The following is a 23,948-nucleotide window of genomic DNA, read 5'->3' on the forward strand; positions in this document are numbered from 1 at the left end:
CCATGCAACCCCCCCCCCCCCCCAATCCCCCCGCAGCCTTACCTAACGTGCTGGTCCCGGCGGCTCCGTTCTTCTGCTGAGGACCTCCACAAAATGGCCACCCCCATACATCAGACAGTTTCAGAGGACAGCGTGCTACATGGGGGCGGCCATTTTGTGGTGGTCCTCAGCAGAAGAACGGAGCCGCCGGGACCAGCGAGATAGGTAAGTCTGCAGGGGATTGGGGGGGTGTAACTATAGCACCGCAGCCCCCGGCGCCCCCATATGCACAGCGCCCCCCCCCCACGGTGGCGGGGGCTGCGGTGCAATAGTTACGCCGCTGATACATCCATACCGCTTCCAAAAAAGTGCATATTTGGGGACATGACCACAGCATATGCCAAAAATCTGCCTCAGAGGTGCTGCATCTCGGACAGTTGCTATCGGTCCTAAGTCCCGCTTTATGCATGGATAGTGGGGAGCAGTAGACCCTATGAAGTATATAGAAACAAATCTGCTGGAATTTCATACATGGAGTTGTATATTTAACCAAGTTCAACACCTGAGTCCACTGCTCCTCATCCACATCCCCTATGTTCAACTCTCGTTGGGCTTTGAGGTAATCAAAGATATGCAAGTTAATATGACCATTTAGGTTAGTATAAATTGTGGATATCTGACCTTTTGTATCTAGAGTTCAAATCTAACGTTGGCTTTTAACTTCCGTTACTGTCGATCTAGACATGCACACTACCATTCAAAGGTTTGGGTTCACTTAGAAATGTCCATATTTTTGAAAGAAAAGCACTGCTTTTTTTCAATGAAGATAACATTAAATTAATCAGAAATACATTATATACATTGATAATGTGGTAAATGACTATACTAGCTACATAAGTGTATAGAGGCCCATTTCCAGCAACCATCACTCCAATGTTCTAATTTAGAGAAGCTATAAAACTGACCATTCTTTCAGCTAGTTCAGAAGCTAGAGCATCACATTCTTGGGTTTGATTATACTCTCAAAATGGCCACAAAAAGAGAAATTTAGCCGTCTTTTCTTGTTCTTCTAAATGGAGCTTATTCAGTTCAAGAAATTGCAGAGAAACTGAGAATTTCCTACAATAGTGTGTAATACTCCCTTCAGAGAACAACACAAACAGGCTCTAACCAGAGTAGAAGGTGAAGTAGGAGGCTCCAGTGTACAACTGAGCAAGAAGACTACATTAGAGTGTCTAGTTGGAGAAATAGAGGCCTCACAGGTCCTTAACTGGCAGCTTCATTAAATGGTACCCGCAAAACGCCAGTGTCAACGTCTACAGTGAAGAGGTGACTCTGGAATGCTGGCCTTTAAGGCAGAGTGGCGAAGACAAAGCCATATGTGAGACTGGCCAATAAAAGCAAAAAATAATATGGGCAAAAGAACACAGACATTGGACAGTGGAAGATTAGAAAAAAAGTGTTGTGCATCAGGACATCCCACTTCTCTTTCTACATTGGTTAGAGCCTGTTTGTGCTGTTCTTTGAAGGGAGTAGTACACACTTGTAGGAAATGTTCACTTTCATGGCAATTTCTTGCATGGAATAGCCTTTATTTTGAATAACAAAATAGACCGTCGAGTTTCACATGAAAGTTCTATTTTTCTGGCCATTTTGAGAGTGTAATTAAACCCAGAAATTTGATGCTCCAGATACTCAACTAGTTTAAAGGAAGGCACGTTTTATAGCTTCTCTAATAATCAAACCGATTTTCGGCTGTGCTAACATAATTGCACAAGGGTTTTCGAATCATCCATTAGTCTTCTATTGATGTTAGCAAACACAATGTACCATTAGAATTCTGGAGTGATGGTTGATGGAAATGGGCCTCTATGCACCTATGTAGATATTCCTATAAAGAACATACATTTGCAGCTAGTATAGTCATTTACCATACTAACAATGTATATAGTGTATTTCTGATTAATTTAATGTTATCTTCATTGAAAAAAACAGTGCTTTTCTTTCAAAAATTAGGACATTTCTAAGTGACCCCAAACTTTTGAACGGGTAGTGTATGTCTTCATTACATTGATATATAGTGCAGTGGATATTGACGCACATACAGTTCCTTATTTGTTATTTTACATTTTCTTTTGTACCAATAGGGAAAGGGCAAACTTTGCACAGGAACAAGCTGCTTTCTATCAGGAAAAAGAGGAATTCATCAGACAGTATAAGATTCAGCAGGAGGTTTGTATTTTTTTTTCACTATCCAACTGTATTATCGGCCATAGCACTAGTTTGTTGTTATCAGAAATGTAAAAGGCAATGTGACATCTCTAGTGATGGCAGCACTTTATTTGATGGCGACTTTACCTAGCACGGCCCCCACGATTTTGATCGTGGGCATCGAAGGTAAAAAAATCGCGGGCATCGCGGCCATTGAATGCACTAAAAATCGGGTGCGACGCAACCGACGCGATGCCCGCGATTTCCCATAGGGAAAAATGTTAAATGCCTCAATTGACCCGATTTTCATGTTCAATGCCTCAATTGACCCGATTTTTCCATAGGAAACAATGTTAAATGGCCCACAGAGGCCAAATAGCCACCCTGAAGTGTGAAATGGCACCCACAATTGTTAACGCCACCCCACGATCAACGTGAACCCGAAGCATGGCGAGCGCAGCGAGCCCACAAGGGGCGGCGGTACGCGTCCTACGACCTTTTCATACCCCCACTATCCACGTCGGCGTGGAGTTGAGAATAGAATAGTGTGGCGAGCGCAGCGAGCCACCGAGCTCGAAGCGTGGCGAGCGCAGCGAGCCCCGCGAGGGGATACGGATACCTTCACAGGTAAACGCGTCCCTTCGCGGGCTTCACAGGTATCCGCTTCCCCTCTGTTAATGGCGATTAAATATGACCAGAGTGACAATAAGTGAAAAGTGCTGGTTACGTAATAAGTCCGCAACCAACGTACCCTTTATACCTAACTACGAGCGAACAAAGCGTAGCGCAGCGTAGCGTACCTTTTATTGTATTATGTACACCAAGAACCAATACCTTAATCAGAGATTCCTTCGCAGTACTTTGTCTCTAATCTGCGAATATACCTTATCGGACAGTGTCCGTAATATACCTTTATCGCAAAATGCGAATAACAGACACAAACCACAGTATAGAAGTAAGGAGATAAGAACTCCATAAAAAGGTTGTATTTAAGTCCCTAATGGACAACAGGGGGTTACAGGAATAGAAGATGCAGGTATAACAAGTAATACAAGATGCTAACAATGAATACTAAACAGGTTCTGCTAAGGGGGAAGAATACAGATACAAGACACAACCAGCCAACTATACAATAAGTATAAATACCGTTAATGCAACCGTTACCCGTCTCATCAAATATGCGAAGTGCAGTCCGGTCAGAGCTCACTATCGTTCAGGGCTGAACTATAGTGCGGTAGAAAAGTCATGGGAAGGTAGATGTGCCGAAGAGACCCTGGCTGCTCTGGGTCGCCTATCTTATAGGGTCAGAAAGGGGAGGTCAAAGGCCGTTCTCATTGGTCGGAGGTCGTATGTCAGTTCAGCTGTGATTGGGGGGTTAGATGCTGCACCTGGTCTGACTAGGTGCAGGGGAGTGAACTTTAAGAGTCCTTTGTTTGATGGTTTCGGCGTCAGCAGGGATAAGAACTGGTTTCATCTAGTTTCCTTTGTTACCTACTTTCAACAGAAACTGTCTCTGGAATATGGATTATGTCCATAACTATCGGGCAGTGTATATTGCGAAATATTCGCAATGACCGGAATACCTCGCATAATGAACTGAACGGAACGGTACTAAACACGATACAGACAGATGGGTGCAGGGCTAACTAAGCTATGTGTGGCGTTCTAAACCTTTAACTATATTTCATTTCGTGTAAGTGTGTTATTATGAATTTATGTGTGATAGTATGTCTACTCTTCTGGTCCACTTTGTCACACATACTCGGGTATGGAAACTTTATTTGCGCAACTCTGCGAACCAAAATGGCGGCCATACTATCACAAAATGGCGTGTGTGCACCTAGACTTCCATGAGTCCACCCTTTAACAGTAAATATAAAACTGTTACAATACAAAACATTTCACACGACAATACAGAAATTCATAATCCTAACAGAGAAATTGGGATACATGAATTAAACATATAAGGGGAGTAAACCATCTGCTCTCGGCCGATCCAGGATCATGGATAAACGATGGGCCGCATTTATCGAACAATCTACTCAGGGTCACGAAGGATAATGTACAGTTTTGGGATCAAAAATAAAAACAGGGGTGGTTACAACATATACACGTTTTTTTCAGATATGGCATCCTTTGGTAGGTATTGTTTGTGACAACAGACCCTTGAACTCTTTGTTGTCTCTCTTTTTGGTATGCTTTTAAGTATGATGGTATTATCACTATCAAACATCCGGTCCTGGGTAATGTGTCAAGTTTATAGATTTTACCTTGACCTAAACTGGGATGGGTAACACACTCTCAGAACTCTGTATCGTCCGTCCAATGCCTGGCAGCAGTGCGGCGGCGGTATCCTTGATTTTGAAGATAACGGATAGTGGGGGGGGAGACAAGAATAGGACCCACAACAATAGAGAAAACTGAGAAAGGAAAAATTTTGTTAGTGATCCTTCCAACCTGTTACCAGTGGGGTGTGTCACAGTCCCTTTTGTAGCTTGTACAGGTTGCTTGACCTTAGCTGCTCTCCAGTCCTCCCGAAATGGTGCCTCTTAGCGAATTCTTTCTTTCGCCCTCGAGTGTAAGGACCTTTTGGTTTTCTGTTCCTTTGGCAGTAGGACGAACGTACCCGAATCTCTCTCTCTGCGACTTTGTTATTGAGGTAGTGCTGGTCAACAAGATCTGGGGTGGTCCTTTCCAAAGGTCTATCAAGCAACCTGTATATGGCAAAGCAGGGGAAACAACAACAACATCTCCTGGTTCATGGTTATGACAGTTCACAACAGGTGTCAACAAAGTCCTTTTGCTGCAGTTTTCCAGGTGTGGATACATCACTTGCATTTGTGGTCTAGGATCTCCTTGTGGGATTACCATAACCTGTGGCTGCCCGCCAAGCAATGTTTCGATGGGGACAAATGAGGTGGAGTTCTGAGAGTGATTCTACTACTACAAAAAGAGATTATGGGGTGTACCATCAGTCCCTAAGGGTTCACACATGACTTAAACCTTTCATATATATAAATATACTTGCATACTCAAGGGTGCTTCTGGGCTGCTATATCTATACACACAAACGTCAACACATATATATATATATAAAAAATAAATAAATAAATGCTTCTAGAGTGGACTGTACGAAGCCAATTTTGTATTACCTGCAGAGGATCCTGCTGGAGGAGGGATGTGGAGATGGCTCTGTGGGAACAACCGTTGCAGTTTCTTTCCCCCCAGACAAGTAAGGCATGATCCTGTCGTCTTACCTGTCTGTGGGCACGCCAGAAATTTCGGACTAATTTTTCCACCTACCTCCCCTGTCAAGACAAGTCAGGCCATGGGCTATCTCTGTCCTGACAGTTTGGCATGTTCTCAGAGTCACTGGTTTTCCTTGTCCATCTTTCTATTCCTGTCCACATCCCTTCGGCTTCCAGACTGCTTCTCCTGCAGGGGACACAAATCTTGTATTTCTATGTGAATATACTGACATTTACAGGGGGGGACACAAACATTATCCGCAGAGCGCATGGCTCACCCAGCTGCCTTGCCAGCATGTTCATTATCAAGTGACACTGAATCCTCATCGAAGATGTGGCCTTTACACTTGATAACAGCCACTCTGTCCGGCAGCTGTGTGACTGTCAGAAATCTTTTAAACTTACAACGCTTGCGCCACTGGAGTGCCAGCTACTGAAACAAAACATCTGAGGCGCCATAGGGCCTAAGATCTTCTGTATTACCCCAACAAACATACTTGGAGTCGGCATGAATATTGGCTGTTTTTCTCTCAGTTCGCAGTACTATTAATGAGACTGCTGTTGCTGAGTGAGACGTCCAATGGGTTCAGCCTCTACTATGCCTTTTCCATCTATTACGGTATAGCCAGTGTACAATTTTCCCTCTCGGTGTTGTGGAAAGAACGAAAAAAAAATGAATTACCTCTTCCAATGGGTTGTTACCACCCTTTGGGGGCCTGCTGCAAAAGGTCTGACTCAAACATGTCATGCAATCATATTCGTCTCGGCTCCCACTAAATTCCACCATTCCAGCAACCTCAGCACCAATCCACCCTTTCTGCCTTTGGCGGGCACACCTGGTAAGAGTGTTGCTGGGTTTACAATATCACCCATTTTCCTGGTAACATCAATGCAAGTTCCCATTTAGTGAACTTGGCTGATGAATATTTTTCACATGTTTAGGCAGAATTTTAGGAGTGTCCAGACTATATGAGGAGCATAAACAGTTAAAACACACCCCAACACCACATTCTCAGTTTTGTTTACCAGTAGTGCTATGGCAACTACACTGTGTAGACAAGTAGGAAGTGCTCAAATAATAGGGTTTAATTGCACACTGCAGTACGACATTGGTCAGGCTGGCATCACCAGGTTTCTTACGTCACTATATCTGTCGCCCCCTCAGCAGGTCTAATATTCTAAATCACATGGTCTCTTGTGTCAGTTTTACCCATGGCAAAAGGCTGTAATCAGGCCTGTTTCTCCTTCTTTATTATCCACATCTGTCTGTGAAGACATGGGTATTGTGATTGCACCTATTTATATGTAAATGCATTTTACAACCCTTTTCATTCTTTGTAGAAGGGGAATGCTTTGTGCATTTCTTGGACTGCTTTTCACAAGATGGTGGCTGTGGTTGCCCTGGGTAACATTAGGAGTAATGCTTAAAGTTATTGGGACTTTGTTCAAGATTTACTGAAAAATATCTATATTGTGACTACTCGCTTTACAGGGTACCGCATATTCACAATGGTATTTCTCTGCTGGGAGTGCGACAGATTCTTCGAACTATTTTTCTATGATTTGTGGGTTTCTGGAACAGAAGAGTAGGGGAAAGAGAAAAAAATTGGAAAAAGAGAGAGAGAAAAACTCAAAAAGGGTAGAAAATATTAATGACAGTAATGTGTACATTTATTATCAACAGAAACATTTTTCTTTTATTTTGATGACGCCAGGATTTAGCACTATGGGGGAATTGGCTCTCAACTATTTGGTTCTTACCCTTTTCAACTCCTGTTCTGATTCGTAAGCCCTCCCTTTCTTTCTGTTTCCCAGTGTGGTTGTGACTATGGGCTGTGTCTAGGGGTATTTAGCTAAAAGTTCTCTTTTGGGAACCTTGTTATTTCACTGGGTATTTTTCCAGCTCAACTTCAGGTTTCGAATGGTGAAGCTGTACTTTGGGGCGCTATACTTTCTGTTTTTAACAGGGTTTCTATTGAAGCTATGGTTGCCATTGATCCTGTGTCCTTCCCATCTTTAGTTCAAAGGGAACTCAGTATTTGTGCTGTAGTTTTTAGCTACCTTAGATGGGTTTGACTCTATAACAGTGGAATACAACATTAGCCTCTGAGGACTGTCCAGCATATCTTGCACTTCTTGTGTAAGATTTCTAGGAGTGTCCAGAGATACCCCATCAGGGGTGCAATAGATGACACATCCCATTTTACATAGTAAATCTCTACCCAGGAGGTTAGGCGGGCCGCTGCAGCCAACAGAAAAGAGTGTTTGGCATGCAGAGGCCCGCTTGTAACATCTGCTGGTTTCGTCAGTGGGTAATGCTGTATTTTTCCTGTTACCCCAATTGCTGCTACTAATTTGCTTGACACAACCTAGACCAGGAGGGAATGTTGTTAACGGGTTAGGTACAAAAAAAACTTTATATTTAAACTATTCCACTTACCCATATCTGAGGCTCCTCCCTCAGATATTGTCTTATGTTACCTGGATGTGGGGTGTATGTGTGTCCTACTCCCTGTTTGCATGTATGTGTCATGCTTAGGGCGGCGTTGGCTACTAGGTGGGGCTATGGCTATGTGTTGAGACCTACCTGTCTTCTCCCATTGTGTCTCTCAGTTACTTACATATGTGTTATGTTTTCTATGGTTATTTACCCTGCAATGTCTGGCTATGTGTCCATTGTTTCCACATTTGAAACATACTATTTGGTTTTGTCTTTCTGTCATAAATCGTTTGTCCAGATCAACAGCAGATTTCTTTAAAGTGTGTATTGACATCTTTCTGCAGTTGGGGTGAATGGTTTCTATGTTGGTTCTCAGATTTTCCCTAAGACCTTGTATCAGCACAGAGACAATCCCTCCCTTAAGATGTATGTTGTCCCTGGGGCTGGGGATACCAGAGTGTTTTGGCAACACCTGTAAAGCACGGTTGAAATATCCGCTGGTGGACTCACCATCTTTCTGTGTGATGGTGAACCCTAGGGTATTTTCAACTGTCGCTGGGAAATATACACCCAATTGTATATTTATTAGGTGTATATTTTCCTGGTTGCCCTGTTCAGTTAAAATCTTATCGCCCTCCACACCACTGTCTCGAATGAACTTCTGGACATCTATGTGTGAAGGGAGGCAAGCTCTCAACATGTATCGCCAATCCTTATTGGTGGGCTCATCTGAATTTCCTCGCTCCCTTACAAATTTCTGACACTTTGCCAGATCTTTGCTGGGATCAGGGAAATTTTTGATGATTGAATGACGTTCCAATCGTGTCCATGTATTGTGCATGTCACTATCCTTTACAGGCATTACCTCATCCCCGCCTCCCCGTCCACAAGGAGGTTCCACTGTGTGCAGAGGGTGGATCTGTATCCCCCCTGCACCATTGGACAACATCCCAGGAGCAACTATCTCTGTGCTGTGTTGTGTGTACTTACCTGTGTCTCCAATCGTGTTCCTGGCATCAGCCATCTCCTCGACCAGAACGGCAGCAGCAGCTTGGGCTGTCTCAGCCTCTCTCTCCTTTCCGCTAGCTTCGCAAGGGATGGCTGATGTCAGGAATCTCCCTTGTGGATCTGTATCTTGCTTATAGGGGGTAAAAACAGGGTACAAGTTAGCAATGGATACATTATTACTTATGTCTTTCTTATAAGTCATTAACCCCTTCGGCACATATGGGGGTGGGGGAGCTGATTCTATTGTGGCAGCGGTTGTAACGGTTGCATTTTTATTGTGGCTGATTATGTCCTGCATTGTCAGATCTCTGGTTCCCCATTGTTCCTGTCCTTCCTTCTGCCACAATTTAAGAATGTTTATATGCTTCACTCTCTCCTTACGACTGGAGAGTAGGCATATTTCATCTTTTACTGCCGATAAGATTTCTGGATCGAAGCTACCAACACTGGGAAATTCTAACTTGCTGCCTTGTGTCATTTTTCTCCATTTACTTTGATAAACAACTGCGAGTTCACCGTGCTTCCTGCACATAATAAAAGCAGCCGATCCTTTTGGCCGGCTTGCTTCCTCCCTATCTTGCACGTTATCACAGCGTGACCCGTTATTACCCATATTTACAGGAATAAACGTTCACAGCTTTATAGATATCGGTGGGTTATTTAAGTTGAGAGCTCCCCAACCACTCACTTCTCCACACAGCGACACTATTCCGCAATTAAGCGTGAAGCCCACAATGCGAGGTAATGTACTCAATCACCAAGTCTTTCAACTAGCAGCGAACTTCTAGCCAACTTGCTTGGTGCGGCACAATTTTTCCAGGGTATAACAAACTTGTTTTCCTATACCCCCAAAAATTGGATTTCTAAAGTAGCTAATCGGAAACAAGTGCGTTCCGATGTATCTTCTTGTACCCTCCTAGCGGAATCAATTCCACTGAAGGGGCAGTTCCTATGGGCACGTCGTCACGTGAACCCGGTCCTAACTGGACTGTCCTACACTGGACTACACTGCGCTGAGTCGTGCCGTCACACACCCGTTCGCCTCAGTTATTTTTCACACTGGGCGCTGGTTACACCTTGGTCTTATGCATATATTTGAAATATTTCTGTACAGAAAATCTTCCCAGGCTGGTAGCTTTTCACTAGATACTTATGCAGGTATAAATCCCTTATAATACGCTATAGGAATCTATTAAAATAATGCTTGAGTTGCTTGTTTATGAGAAAATGAACAAAAAGAAAAAAAACTTATTTTCTCTTTATTAAATCACCGCCCCATTCGCAGTATATTACTATACTGTTTAAATAAGGCTAGTGGTTTATTACTGTTCACCTTTGAGTTCCTATGTGTGCTGCATGTGCAGTACCAATGAACAGCCACGTGTGTACATGCGCTGTTCACAGGCCGCCGATGGATCGGCCACCCACGTGTTCTATAGTGTATTTGCAAGGTTGCACTCGGGTTTCGCTATACGCAGTAATTGCGCCTAAATGTGGAATAAATCCCTTAACTCCGTCCGAAAGTTACGTATCAAGATGCGAAATAAATCCCGCACTTAATCCGTAAATCACGTACAAAGATGCGAAACTTTCCCGATGTGGGCACGTGCGCGCGCACCTTGCGTAATACACAATAGACGCTTTACGTTACTGCAAAAGGCCCAGGACTTGTCGCCACGTGGCGGAGTCCCTGGTTTTGCAGTAACTAACAATAAAAGTTATAGTTTTGCACAGAGGGGATCCTCTATGTACTATAATAAACACAGACTCCACGTGTGCGAACCTTATCGCACGTGGTACATATACTATAATAAACAAGCAGCCCAAGACACTATACCCCGTTAAACTACTTGTGGCAGGCAGAAGTACAGTTTACTAAACACTTAATATATGCTTTAAACACGTGGCTTTCACTTATTGTGCTCCGGGTTTAACGCTAGCACTTCCCGAACCCCGCACCGCCGCGGACCCGGCCTATCCAGCAATGGATAATACTTCCACCCTTTTGCTGGTATAGGTCGGGTCGCACGCCTGGTACTGAGTTCTGGAATGTGGAGCGGCCGGACGATGCCCCCAAATTGTTAATGGCGATTAAATATGACCAGAGTGACAATAAGTGAAAAGTGCTGGTTACGTAATAAGTCCGCAACCAACGTACCCTTTATACCTAACTACGAGCGAACAAAGCGTAGCGCAGCGTAGCGTACCTTTTATTGTATTATGTACACCAAGAACCAATACCTTAATCAGAGATTCCTTCGCAGTACTTTGTCTCTAATCTGCGAATATACCTTATCGGACAGTGTCCGTAATATACCTTTATCGCAAAATGCGAATAACAGACACAAACCACAGTATAGAAGTAAGGAGATAAGAACTCCATAAAAAGGTTGTATTTAAGTCCCTAATGGACAACAGGGGGTTACAGGAATAGAAGATGCAGGTATAACAAGTAATACAAGATGCTAACAATGAATACTAAACAGGTTCTGCTAAGGGGGAAGAATACAGATACAAGACACAACCAGCCAACTATACAATAAGTATAAATACCGTTAATGCAACCGTTACCCGTCTCATCAAATATGCGAAGTGCAGTCCGGTCAGAGCTCACTATCGTTCAGGGCTGAACTATAGTCCGGTAGAAAAGTCATGGGAAGGTAGATGTGCCGAAGAGACCCTGGCTGCTCTGGGTCGCCTATCTTATAGGGTCAGAAAGGGGAGGTCAAAGGCCGTTCTCATTGGTCGGAGGTCGTATGTCAGTTCAGCTGTGATTGGGGGGTTAGATGCTGCACCTGGTCTGACTAGGTGCAGGGGAGTGAACTTTAAGAGTCCTTTGTTTGATGGTTTCGGCGTCAGCAGGGATAAGAACTGGTTTCATCTAGTTTCCTTTGTTACCTACTTTCAACAGAAACTGTCTCTGGAATATGGATTATGTCCATAACTATCGGGCAGTGTATATTGCGAAATATTCGCAATGACCGGAATACCTCGCATAATGAACTGAACGGAACGGTACTAAACACGATACAGACAGATGGGTGCAGGGCTAACTAAGCTATGTGTGGCGTTCTAAACCTTTAACTATATTTCATTTCGTGTAAGTGTGTTATTATGAATTTATGTGTGATAGTATGTCTACTCTTCTGGTCCACTTTGTCACACATACTCGGGTATGGAAACTTTATTTGCGCAACTCTGCGAACCAAAATGGCGGCCATACTATCACAAAATGGCGTGTGTGCACCTAGACTTCCATACCTCGCGGGGCTCGCTGCGCTCGCCATGCTTCGGGCTCGGTGGTTCGCTGCGCTCGCCACACTATTCTATTCTCAACTCCACGCAGACGTGGATAGTGGGGGTATGAAAAGGTTGTAGGACGCGTACCGCCGCCGCTCGCCACGCTTCGGGTTCACGTTGATCGTGGGGTGGCGTTAACAATTGTGGGGGCCATTTCACACTTCAGTGTGCCTATTTGGCCTCTGTGGGCCATTTAACATTGTTTCCTATGGAAAAATCGGGTCAATTGAGGCATTGAACAGGAAAATCGGGTCAATTGAGACATTTAACATTGTTCCCTATGGGAAATCGCGGGCATCGCGTCGCACCCGATTTTTTAGTGCATTCAATGCATTCAATGCGATGGGCGCCGTGATAAGTAAAGAGTACCCCGATTTTTCATATGGGCGAAAATTCGAGCATTAGCAAAAACCCAGTGGATCAGCGAGTTTGCCACAAATCCATGTGTTTTTGCAACTGTTTTGGCATATATATATATATATATATATATATATATATATATATACATATAGTGTCCGTGAGTCTCCAAAATACTGCCATCTGCTGGTAGAGAGTGAAACTACATCTCTTTCTCACACATGCACAAACACAGAAGTTAGCAGACTAGCTTTTGCTTTGAGCGGGTTTACTAGTTTAACCATCTTTTGTTAAATTATCTTGTGTAGTATTTGAGATAATTGAGTAAAATATTGTTCATTGAGGTTTGTTATTTAGGTTATAATTTTTACTAAACTTTTCCAGAGAGCCCTTAAAAGATTTGCAACCTTCCTACCCAATGATCTTAAACTAAATATTGCTCAGTTTGTTAGCTGGATTTTTTTATTCCATTTAAGTAAATATGCCATTGCACTTTGGGTGCTTTTGTACTATCTTTCTCAAATACACTGTAGATATTTTCTCATTTACCTAAAAGGCTCTACTAGGTACTATTTTGTGTAAAGTGTAAATGAGGATACTGTATTGTGGATTTTCCATCCAACCCAGATATTCTTAGAGCAAAGTGTATTTTCAGATGAAGAGGAAAGTTGTTTAACCAGAATCATGCCTTCAGTATTAAAAGTCACTTCCATTTTTAACCTTTGTCCATCATCATCTCTTCCATCTCCTTAAAACTCAGGGCCAGATGTACTAAGCCTGATAAAGGGGTAAATCGATGATAAAGTGGAAGGTGACAACGCACCAGCCAATCAAATCCTGTTATTTTTTAAATACAGCTGATTGGCTGGCGCATTATCACCTTCCACTTTATCGCTTTACCGAGCTTAATATATTCACCCCTCAGTTGGCCAATAGTGGGTGTATCTAGTGATTGATAATAGTTTGCATTTGTGAGCTGCATATGCACCTTGAGGGAGGTTCCATGATTGGTCAGTTATCTATGTCCATTAAATTAGTGAGTCTGGGTGTCAACTGGGCAGTTACCTTGTAAAGACATGCATTGTTCCTACTATTGACTTTGCCACTCTGCCCAGTCTTCTATATTGTACCTGCTGCTTCTGTGTTATCCTTAAGGCCCCCATACATTAGGCCGACTTGTCCTTAGGACAAGTCGGACCCAATTCTCCTGTGAGCCGCCCAGGAGCTCCCCGGGAGGCTCACACACAATTTGGCACTTGATGAGCCAAATTTTACATGTGATAAATTGCTTGCGATTTATCACATGTCGGGGTGCAGGGGGCGGGCGGTGAGGGTCAGGGGGCGGCGGTACTCTTATCAGGGGGAGCAGTGGGGCGGGCAGCGGGTCCCTGAGTGCTAAGCTGGCGGCGCCGGGGAGTGCTGACCTGGCCGGGCGGTGATGATCATAGATATCAGCACAGCAGCGCTGCGGGACGGGACGCGCAGTGGCGGGTATTAGATTTTAAAATACCTGTCAAATGACTGGCCGTTCTCTGATTGGCTGGCTGAGAGCTCAGCCAATCAGAGAACGGCTAGTCATTTGACAGGAATTTTAAAATCTAATACCCGCCACTGCGCGTCCCATCCCGCAGCGCTGCTGTGCTGATATCTATGATCATCAACGCCCGGCCAGGTCAGCACTCACCGGCGCCGCCAGCTTGGCACTCAGGGACCCGCTGCCCTCCCCACTGCTCCCCCGGTGTCTGCATGCATATGCCTGTCAGGTGGGCAGGCATATGCATACAGGGGGGTCGGACGTGATCGTATGTACTGACCGGCCGACCTCCCTGATCCGGTCCGATGCGCACGGGACCACGCATCGGATCGGATCAGATATCACACACCTGCGATTTTGGGCCAATTTCACCCGATTATTGGCACAAAGTGCCGAAATCGGATGAAATCGTCCCAAAATCGCATAGTGTATGGGGGCCTTTACTCACTCATGATCATACCAAAGCTCTTATCAACTCTATCCTGTTAACTACTACAAATTGTTTTAGGCACCCCTTACATTAGAGAAGCTAGAGTTGGCCCTTTCTAAATTCTAAGGCATTAGATTAGGTCTTTGTAGTGGCTTATATAAATGTAGAACATTTTATTTCCATCATCTTGGATGCTTTGAATGATCTCAATGCAGCCGGTGACCTTCTGTTACATAACAAGCTGTTGCTGTTACATAACAAGCACTCAGTTAAAATTGTAAAATGGACGTAAAAACTGAAACATTCTCATGGCCTGAGAAAGGACCATATGGCCAAACTCGAGTCTTCGCTTGCAATTTATCTTACTGAGGGGTTAAATAAGTTTAAAGTAATAAAATTAGTAGTAAGGTATGAAATTTGTATACCTAGGAAGTAAACCATTTTTGAGGAAAATCAAATATATAGAGCTGTGGAGAAGAAGGCAGTAATGGTAATATCACCAATTTTTCACAGTTAATATGAACACAGGAATAAAAAAAAAATTCTCTACCACCTCACGGAGAGCAGGTAGGTAGTGCAACATAGCCAATATCATATCATTGGAGTTTAAACCAATATTTTCCTCATGATCTGAAACCGCTTAATAGCAGTGGTGGATCTAATCCTGCATACTAATGGCTCAATTGCAAGTGAGCAGGGGGGACTATGGCTACTCCTTCCTGGCCCATATTTCCAGCAGAAAATAATCAGTAATATAGATTGTAAGCTTGCAGCAGTACCCTCTAACCTCCAAGTCTGTCTGTTGTTACACAGTTTGTTTTATCACTGTCTACTATTGTAAAGTGCAACGAAATCTGCTGCGCTTTATAAGAAACTGTAAATAAATAAATAGTAGTGATCACATTAACATTTATCCTAGTAACTGCACAGGAATACAGCTTTACCCATGCCAGGAAATTCGGGCCTATCCCATACCTCATCAGAACCAACACAGCCTCTGAACAGAATCCAATGCACTGGCTGCATTCAGCACTGAGAAGTCTCCGAGTGCCGCTTTTGCGGCACTCGGAGACTTATATATATATATATATATATATATATATATGGGATGCAGTTAAGATCCCGGCGGTCGGGATCCCGGCATTCAGAATCCCGACGCCGGAATCCCGACCGCCGAAATGCCGACACTTTCTCTCTCCTGGGGTGTCCACGACACCCCTGGAGGGAGAATAAATTAGTGTGCGTGGCGGGCGCAGCGAGCCCGCAAGGGGGGCCGGGATTCAATACTGAATCCTATATATATATATATATATATATATATATATATATATATATATAAATATACAAAGGAGCCGGCACTCACAATCCACAATTTCAACTGCTGGGGTGCAGGTCTCAGGTTGTAATCCAAAGTGGGGGTACAGCCATATATAAACAGTCCAATACAAGAGCACTCACCAGACTTTTTCTTCAGGATGAAGAAATCATTAGGGCTTCCGGCTAATTTAGGTTCAGGATGCTGGGAAATGGGATTCCGGCACCCTCATCAAACTTTGCATTCTGGTCCCTGTCTCCTGGTGGTAGTTGGGATGCCAGTATTGTGACTGCTAGCATCCCATCTGCTCCATGCATCCCATTTCATATATATATATATATATATATATATATATATATATATAAACAGTCCAATACAAGAGCACTCACCAGACTTTTTCTTCAGGATGCAATTAAAAAGGTTTAATACGTCACCATATATTCATGTCGGTATGTCGACGTTTCGAGCCTCACAGGGCCCTTTGTCAAGACCACAATATAGATGGGTATACAGCTCCAAAACTCACGAAGTCATCCCATGACGAAACGCGTTGGGGCGGTCCTGGATGACGTGTTGACGCTGTGACGTTGTCTGATCTGTTCTTGGTCCCGGCTTGGAGTTCTCAGCTGCCGCCGCGCTATTCGTGTCAGCGTGTTGATGCCTGAACTGCTTCTCCGGGTTAATATACCTCTGCATGCCTGCTGTTTTAAACCTTACATGTATGTGACTATATTACTACAGTAAAAGTGTTCTTTACATTTATAATCACATCGTGCGCTTTCTGGTTTTTTCTCCTACATATATATATATATATATATATATATATATATATATATATACATATATATGAAATGGGATGCATGGAGCAGATGGGATGCTAGCAGTCACAATACTGGCATCCCAACTACCACCAGGAGACAGGGACCAGAATGCAAAGTTTGATGAGGGTGCCGGAATCCTATTTCCCAGCATCCTGAACCTAAATTAGCCGGAAGCCCTAATGATAGGCCATGAGGGGGGTTAAGTTTATTTATTAGAGGGGGGAACTTATAGAAAGGTTGGGGCAGAGGTTCTAATGAGGGGAGGGAGGGTTAGATGTGTCATGAATTGGAGGGTTAGGCTGTGGGATTAGGAGGTTAGGTATAATTGGTGTGGAATGAGGATTAGGCATAGCGGGGAGTGTTAGGCTGCCTGGGGGGGGGGGAGTCAGGGTTAGCCTGTGAAGAGGGAGTGTTGGGGGGCAGGTAAACATACTTATATCACCCATGTTGGCATCCCTCCATCGGGTATTTTGACTGCCGGTCATCTGTATGTATCCCAAAATATTATTTATACAAGAGTGTGTGTGTGTGTGTGTACTGGATACAATACAATACAGTAAAGTGGTGGGGTATTACCTAAGGCTATGAGGGCCCAGCAGCCGGCACCCTAATGTGCCCTACACACGTAGCCATATACAGGCATTTTCTGAGCAATGTTACTTAATTTAATTACATTGATCAGAAAAAGCATGCTGGTTAGTAATCGCCGGCAGATTGTGGTGTGTGGGGCCTGCATCACTATGGTCCCTACACACACAGCGATGTAGGGGCCATAGAGGTGTGCGACCTCGCGCGATGTTGTCTCACGGCGATTAATGGGTCGTGGCCAGTGTTCTTACCAGTGAACATTTTCCCTGACAGGCACACATCTCAGAACACTCATCTACACACATTGCTATGTGTGTAGGGCCCATAAGGGGAATGTGAGTGAAGCAGTGGTGCAGGCAACGCCGCTGCTAAAATAATAGCAGTTCACGGAGTCCGGATGCTGTAGTTGCCCCTACTTCACTGCAGTCTGCACGCTGGACACACAGAGAGACCATGCACATCCTATTGTGCGATGGCTGGCAGCCCGGCACGTTTGCAAACAGTTGCTATCTTGTAAATGTAGCCTGGTACTGCTCTGCGCATTTCAGAGTCAGAGGACCAGTGCCAGTTGAGCTGCTGGGTGCTGGGTGGAGAAGCAGCTTTGAATGCAGGAGCATGATTTTATCTGACTGCCTGCCCCGCCTCTGCTCCTCCAATGATGGTGCCGCTCTCATATTTTATGCTTCTGGTCATGTGTTTATGTTGGTCAAGCTACACACTTAGAAATACTGCATGTTACTGTACTTATTGATACAATATACTCATGTTTAGGAACTCCAGGAGATGTTGGAAAAACATAAGATACAAAATGAAGCATGGCTAAAAGCAAGAGCTGAAGAAAATGACAAAGAAAGGAGAGAAATCTGTAAACTAAGAGTAAGTTGATTCTATGAACAGGACATTTGTGAACAGATGTCAATTATATTAATATATCATATATATATATATATATATATATATATATATATATATATACACAGCGAAGTCCCAGCTCCCACACATGGATCTCTTGCCGTGGTGCCGGTATAAGTAAAAGTATACACGTCCAATCAATACCGCACCCGTCGGTCTTTTCATCTATGAATAAAGATCACCATAACCATTCCTTTTTAAAGCGACATTTCGGGACTTCTTTATTGTCCCTTCCTCAGGCTAGACAAACAAACATGTTTGTATTCATAGATGAAAAGACCGACGGGTGCGGTATTGATTGGACGTATATATATATATATATATATATATATGACCCACACACACATACCCTAGGTGTGCAATCGCTTTATACAGTCATCCGGCATGTTGAGGGAATGAGGGCGATAAAAGAACATCTGGCAAATAGTGGATACACACAACCACCCATTGAGTTTTTGATGACTCTGATTGAATTGGTACAAACAAAAGGTCATTTTATGTATGGTACAGAGTAAGACATGCAAACAAATGGAACAGCCATGGGCTCTAATTTAGCCCCAGCTTATGCGACCCTGTATATGGCCGACTATGAGCACAGACATATTGTGACACGATTTAGTGAACACCTGATTACATATGTCTGTTTTATAGGTGATATTTTCTTAGTGTGGTCAGGAACAAGGGATATTTTTGAGGATATGGTGAGGGGCCTTAACACAGTGCCTGAACCAATTTTTTTTACCCACACCATACATCACCATAAACTTAAATTTTTAGATGTATTAGTATTCAAGGATGGCAACAAATTGGGATATACCCTTTATAGAAAGACGACCAATCGAAACACATTATTACAGGCAAACAGTCAGCATTCGATACAACTTAAGGAGAGTCTCCCCATATCACAATTCCTCAGAGTTCTTTGCAGGGGAGGAACTACTGCCGGTGCAGCTGGTGCAGTGCATCAGGGTCAAAGCAGTTAATGGGGCACACTGCTGCCCGCACATATGCCGCTGTTGCTGGTTTTTTTTTCAAAGCCTGCTTACTGCCAGCAGCTCCACCCCCCCCTCTGCCCGGCCGCGGGAGCTCCGCAATAATCCCCATCCGCCTGGCCGCAAGGGCTGCATCCCCCTCCACCCTTCATAACTGCCAGCAGGAGCTCTGTCTCCCCTGCTCACGGGCACTGGAGCTCCGACAGGGGGGTGCCAGGGGTACAGCTGTCCTGGGCCCCAGCCTCTGGAGGGGCACGGGCAGCTACCCACAGTGGCATGGCACCCCCCCCCGCACAATGCATCCCCCACCTGGCGCCGGCAGCCAGGCATGCACAATACACAGTGCAGCCTGCAGAGCGCCAAGCCTAGGATACAGAGGGGCTCGGTGTTCTGCAGGCTGCAATGTGCAGTGAGTGCTCAGAGTCCCGACTCCCGATATGAAGAAGGGAGAAGATGCTGCACTGCCACTTCTTGAGCCTGGGAGATGTTGCGCCGCCGCCACCGCTGGTAAGTAATAGTAATTGGGGGGTGGGGGGGAGACGGGGTGCCGGTGCGCAAAGGGAGGGTGCCGGCGTGAGCGAGGGGGGGTGCCGCTGGGGGCCCGGGCTGAAGGTCAGTCCCGGGCCCCAACATTACTAGTGACGGCCCTGACCACCCTCCCTTAGCCTGGCTGTGGGAGCTCCATCCCCACTCCCCCCAGTCGCTACAGGGGTATTATGGATGTGGCACTAGGGGGGGGAGAGGAGCATTTTGGATGTGGCCCTACCATTGGGCATTATGTATTTGGAACTACAGAGGGTATGTGTGTGGCACTATGGGGGGCATTATGTGTCTGGCACTATAGGGGGGCATTATGCGTTTGGCACTATGGGGGGGCATTATGTGTGTGGCACAACAGGGGAGCATTATGTGTGTGGCACTACAGGGGGGCATTATGTGTGTGGCACTACAGGGGGGCATTATGTTTGTGGCACTATGGGGGAATTATGGATTTGGCACTACGGGGGCAGTCCCCAGGGGCTCAGAGTCTCTACCCATGTAGAGACCCTGCGCCCCTCATAAAATAGCATAGATGCTAGAGTTCTTCCTGCACCTACCCATAAGTGCAGATTCTGGAACCGCTGCACGATGTGTGCCTGCATCCACAGGCAAAGACCATGTTATCTTACCTGGGCAATGAGCATGTAATACCCTAGGCACTGAGTATGTAATCCTCCTGAGCAATGAGCATGTAACCCCTGTGACAAGGAACATGTAAACCCCTGGCAAGGAGCATATAAACCCAGGCATCGAGCTTGTAAACTGCTGGCAATGAGCAGGTAGGAAAGCGCATTTATGTGGCATAGTATGTAATGAGCTTTATGGTGTGTGATATGTTTAATGAGCAGTACGGTGTGTGGTATAATATGTAATGGGCATTATGGTGTGTGGCATAATGTGTAATGGGCATTGCTGTGTTTGGCATAATGTGTAATGGACATTACGGTGTGCGGCATAATTTGTAATGGACAATACAGTGTGTGGCATAATGTGTAATAGGCTTTAAATTTGAAGTAAACAAAACAAGAAGACACTATGCGGTTTTCATTGTGTGTGTGTTTGGGGGACACAAACCATATTTTTGCACCTGGGCCCACAACTTGCTTGATTCGCGGCTGGTCTAATTCATGACTAATTCATCTGAGGTTCGTGCCACCCAGCAGCTACAGGAGATGGGTGAGCGGTTTCTTCAACTCACCTAAACTCACCTAAAGTTGTTAAGAGGTGCCTACAGAAGGCAAAATATTGGTATACACATCCCATATCCAAAAGTGGCAAAAGTGGCAGAGATGAAGACCAACGGATGATGAGAGTGGATACTTATACATCGGATAACACAAAAACTATTTATAAAGAATATTGTCCATTGATCCAAAGCAACCCTACCTTGAAATCAACAAAGGTTGGACCACCAATGACTGCTTATCTGAGAAATTCAAATAAAAAACAAATGATAGATATTGAGACTGACTTTACAACCAGCATCCTGTGGCACACATTGGCTTAGGTCCTCTAAACCAGGTTGCTTTCACTGCAAGGGATGCATGACCTGTAAAGGGATGTTAGTGGGCAATACAATAGCTAACCCCTACACTGAGCGATGTCTCAAAATAAGACATCAGATGACATGCACGACAGCATTTATTGTCTATTAACTGTAATTAACTGTGTTATGTGGGGATGACCTTTAGTAGAAATATTGACTACTGTGTACAATTTTTTTCTGTCTTTAGAATTTTTTCTGTGTGTAAATGTTGTGTATTTTTTAGTGTATAATTAGTTTTCTCCATCGATTATCGATAATTGATAGAGAATATGTAAACTAAGTGCACTACTGTCTCCGCTCCTTTATATATTAGTCACCCCTCTGATATTTGATACATGATCTATTTAGAGGAGCTGGATCATGATAATTAGACTCCTAGTCTGAATGAAGAAACAGTGTTTCGCTTTGTGTGGCACGCATGGCGATATAAATAGCCTATGCGACCTTGCAGTGCGCACAACCATACTTCCACCTTCGGTGGAACGCACAGCCATTTTGCTAGAACGGAGTCTGCCACCTCCGTTGATGTACGGCAGAGTCCAGGCAGCTAAATACACAATAGGCACTCGGATTGATAGTGGTGGTGGCCAGAAACTGAGGTGCCTCAGCGGGACAGTTGAATGGTTTTATGAGACATGCAAAACCGTGATATAATGAGGATGTGGGGGAATGCACTGCTCTCTTGAGGAATTTAACCAATTAGAACCACAGGAATTCAAATAAAGACTTTGTTCTTTATTTTCTAAAGCAGTTCACAGCATACCAGATTAATTCCATAGGCAAGCGTAGTTAGGCAGCATCATACAGGTAATCACTGTTGACAGAGTATATAGCAGTGCTTGTGGTGTTGTTAGACAACACACTTTTTGAAGCTTAACCAGGAATATAGTTTATTGTAGAATGCACAGTTAACAGGGTCAATGGTTAACTATCAGGTATGCAGTATTTAGCTAGGTTTATCACAGGCAGGTGTACACAGGTGTATTGTGCAGGTACTTTACTTATTGTATCCTGTGGCTGCAGTAGATGGATGGAGGTAATGGGAGTCTCTCTACCCAAGCAGGGAAGTCTGCACAGCATGCAGACTTGTAGTAGTAGGTCTGTGTAGGTAATGGCGGCTCTAGCGGTGCGGCACCACACAGGGAACTAAAATTGGTGGTGACTGACAGATCTAGCTCTATCCAGGTGTCAATGCTGGGGCAGGGGATGAACTGTGGGGGCTCCTCTGCACACACACGCTGAGCTGAGTGTGGTCTCCACCTCCCTATAGTCTCCCTATAGGCACACAGCGCGGGACACTTCTCTCTCTGTCTGTGGCAGGAGACACATGGACACTTTCCATAATGCTTCCTCTTACTCTCAATCTCTGATTTATCCCATGCAATAGAATTCCTGGGGAGCTGCCAGGGGAGTTTAAATGAAATCAGATGCGATGCTGCGAATGGTCCAATTCCGATTATTCTTATGTGCTGCACATAAGATCTCTAGCATCCGCTCCGATGGGCACGGGCATCGGATCCCATGTGATGGCAAACACCTCCAATTTTGGCCGACTTCACCCAATATATCGGCCCAATCAGCCCAAATGGGACCTGTGTATTGGCACCTTAAGTCTTAGCAAGGAAACAAATGTAAAACCATTAAACAGTCTGTATAATATGCAAGCATATTATAATTCACTAATGTATTTAATTGCTCCTTAGGAAGAAATTCTTCTGCAACAGAAAAAGTTGAAAGAAGAAGAGCAAATGGTTGAAAAACGCAATCAGCAGTTGATTTCCATCATGCAGCAGTTCAAAGGAATGTAAAGTCTTTGAAAAATGCATTCATGTCAGTGGTAAAGGCAGCAAGTTAATTCCATTATTTTTTCACTTTATAATAATCGGTTTGTACTTCTTATCAATCTATCACCGAAAAGGGTCAGTTTGTGCTGCTCATTTTATATTCATAAGATCATTAATTTTCAAATACACCTAAAATTATGTAAAACTTTACGCAGAGAAAATAAAAACAAATACACGCCAATACAGCAGCATGTTTTTCACATACTTTTCACCTTGCTTAAATTAAATACATTTTATGAGGAAAAAGACTGTTCTATATAGTAACTGGACTGTTCATTCAAATCTAGTTGTGTTAATCTTTTTATATGAAAAGAAACAGGAGAATGCAACAGACCAGGTGCAGAACTACTGAAGACAATGGAGGTAGATAACTACAGATGTCAGCCATAAATGTATTAGTTAATTGGGGGAGTTTGTGTGTCAGGGTGTTGCTAAGGTGTTACCAGTGAATACAGGGGTGTAGTGAGTGTTTGTCTGGAGTGTTGGCAGTGACTACAGGGGGGAATGTGTGTGTGTGTGTGTGTGTGTGTGTGTGTGTGTGTGGAGTTTTACCAGTGAATACAGGGGGGTAGTGAGTGTTAGAAAATTTGTCTTTGGCGCTAGGGTCTACGGTGGTGTAGCTTGTTACCCTGCAGCCACCACGTAGGAGGATTGCTAGCCTCCACAAAAGAACAAAGTAGGAAAAAAAGAACGTGGGGCGCTCAAAGGTAAACAAGATCAAACAATTTATTAAAAAACACTTAAACAACACTACATACACTAAAATAGCAATAGAACACGGTCACTAAACATTTAAACACATAATGGGCCCAATGTTAAAAGTACACTAATACTGCAAATAGACTATGGTTTTTGGAAATAGGCATTAGCTTTTAGATCAGAT

At 44.1% G+C, this 23,948-nt stretch overlaps 1 protein-coding gene across 1 annotated transcript in view; it reads left to right on the forward strand.

Annotated features, from left to right (window-relative positions):
* LOC146029386 (kelch domain-containing protein 3-like) overlaps positions 1-23,324 on the forward strand; it is a 93,273-nt gene extending 69,949 nt beyond the window's left edge. The window contains exons 17-19 of the mRNA XM_083158352.1: positions 2,127-2,211; positions 18,003-18,107; positions 22,925-23,324. Of these exons, the coding sequence (XP_083014478.1) occupies positions 2,127-2,211; positions 18,003-18,107; positions 22,925-23,029 (295 nt within the window). The 3' untranslated portion in view covers positions 23,030-23,324. The remainder of the gene's footprint in view (positions 1-2,126; positions 2,212-18,002; positions 18,108-22,924) is intronic.
* Positions 23,325-23,948: the final 624 nt, after the last annotated feature.

The sequence above is a fragment of the Crinia signifera genome, chromosome 1 (assembly GCF_055691185.1).
Source record: "Crinia signifera chromosome 1, ASM5569118v1, whole genome shotgun sequence".
NCBI classification, from domain to species: domain Eukaryota; kingdom Metazoa; phylum Chordata; class Amphibia; order Anura; family Myobatrachidae; genus Crinia; species Crinia signifera.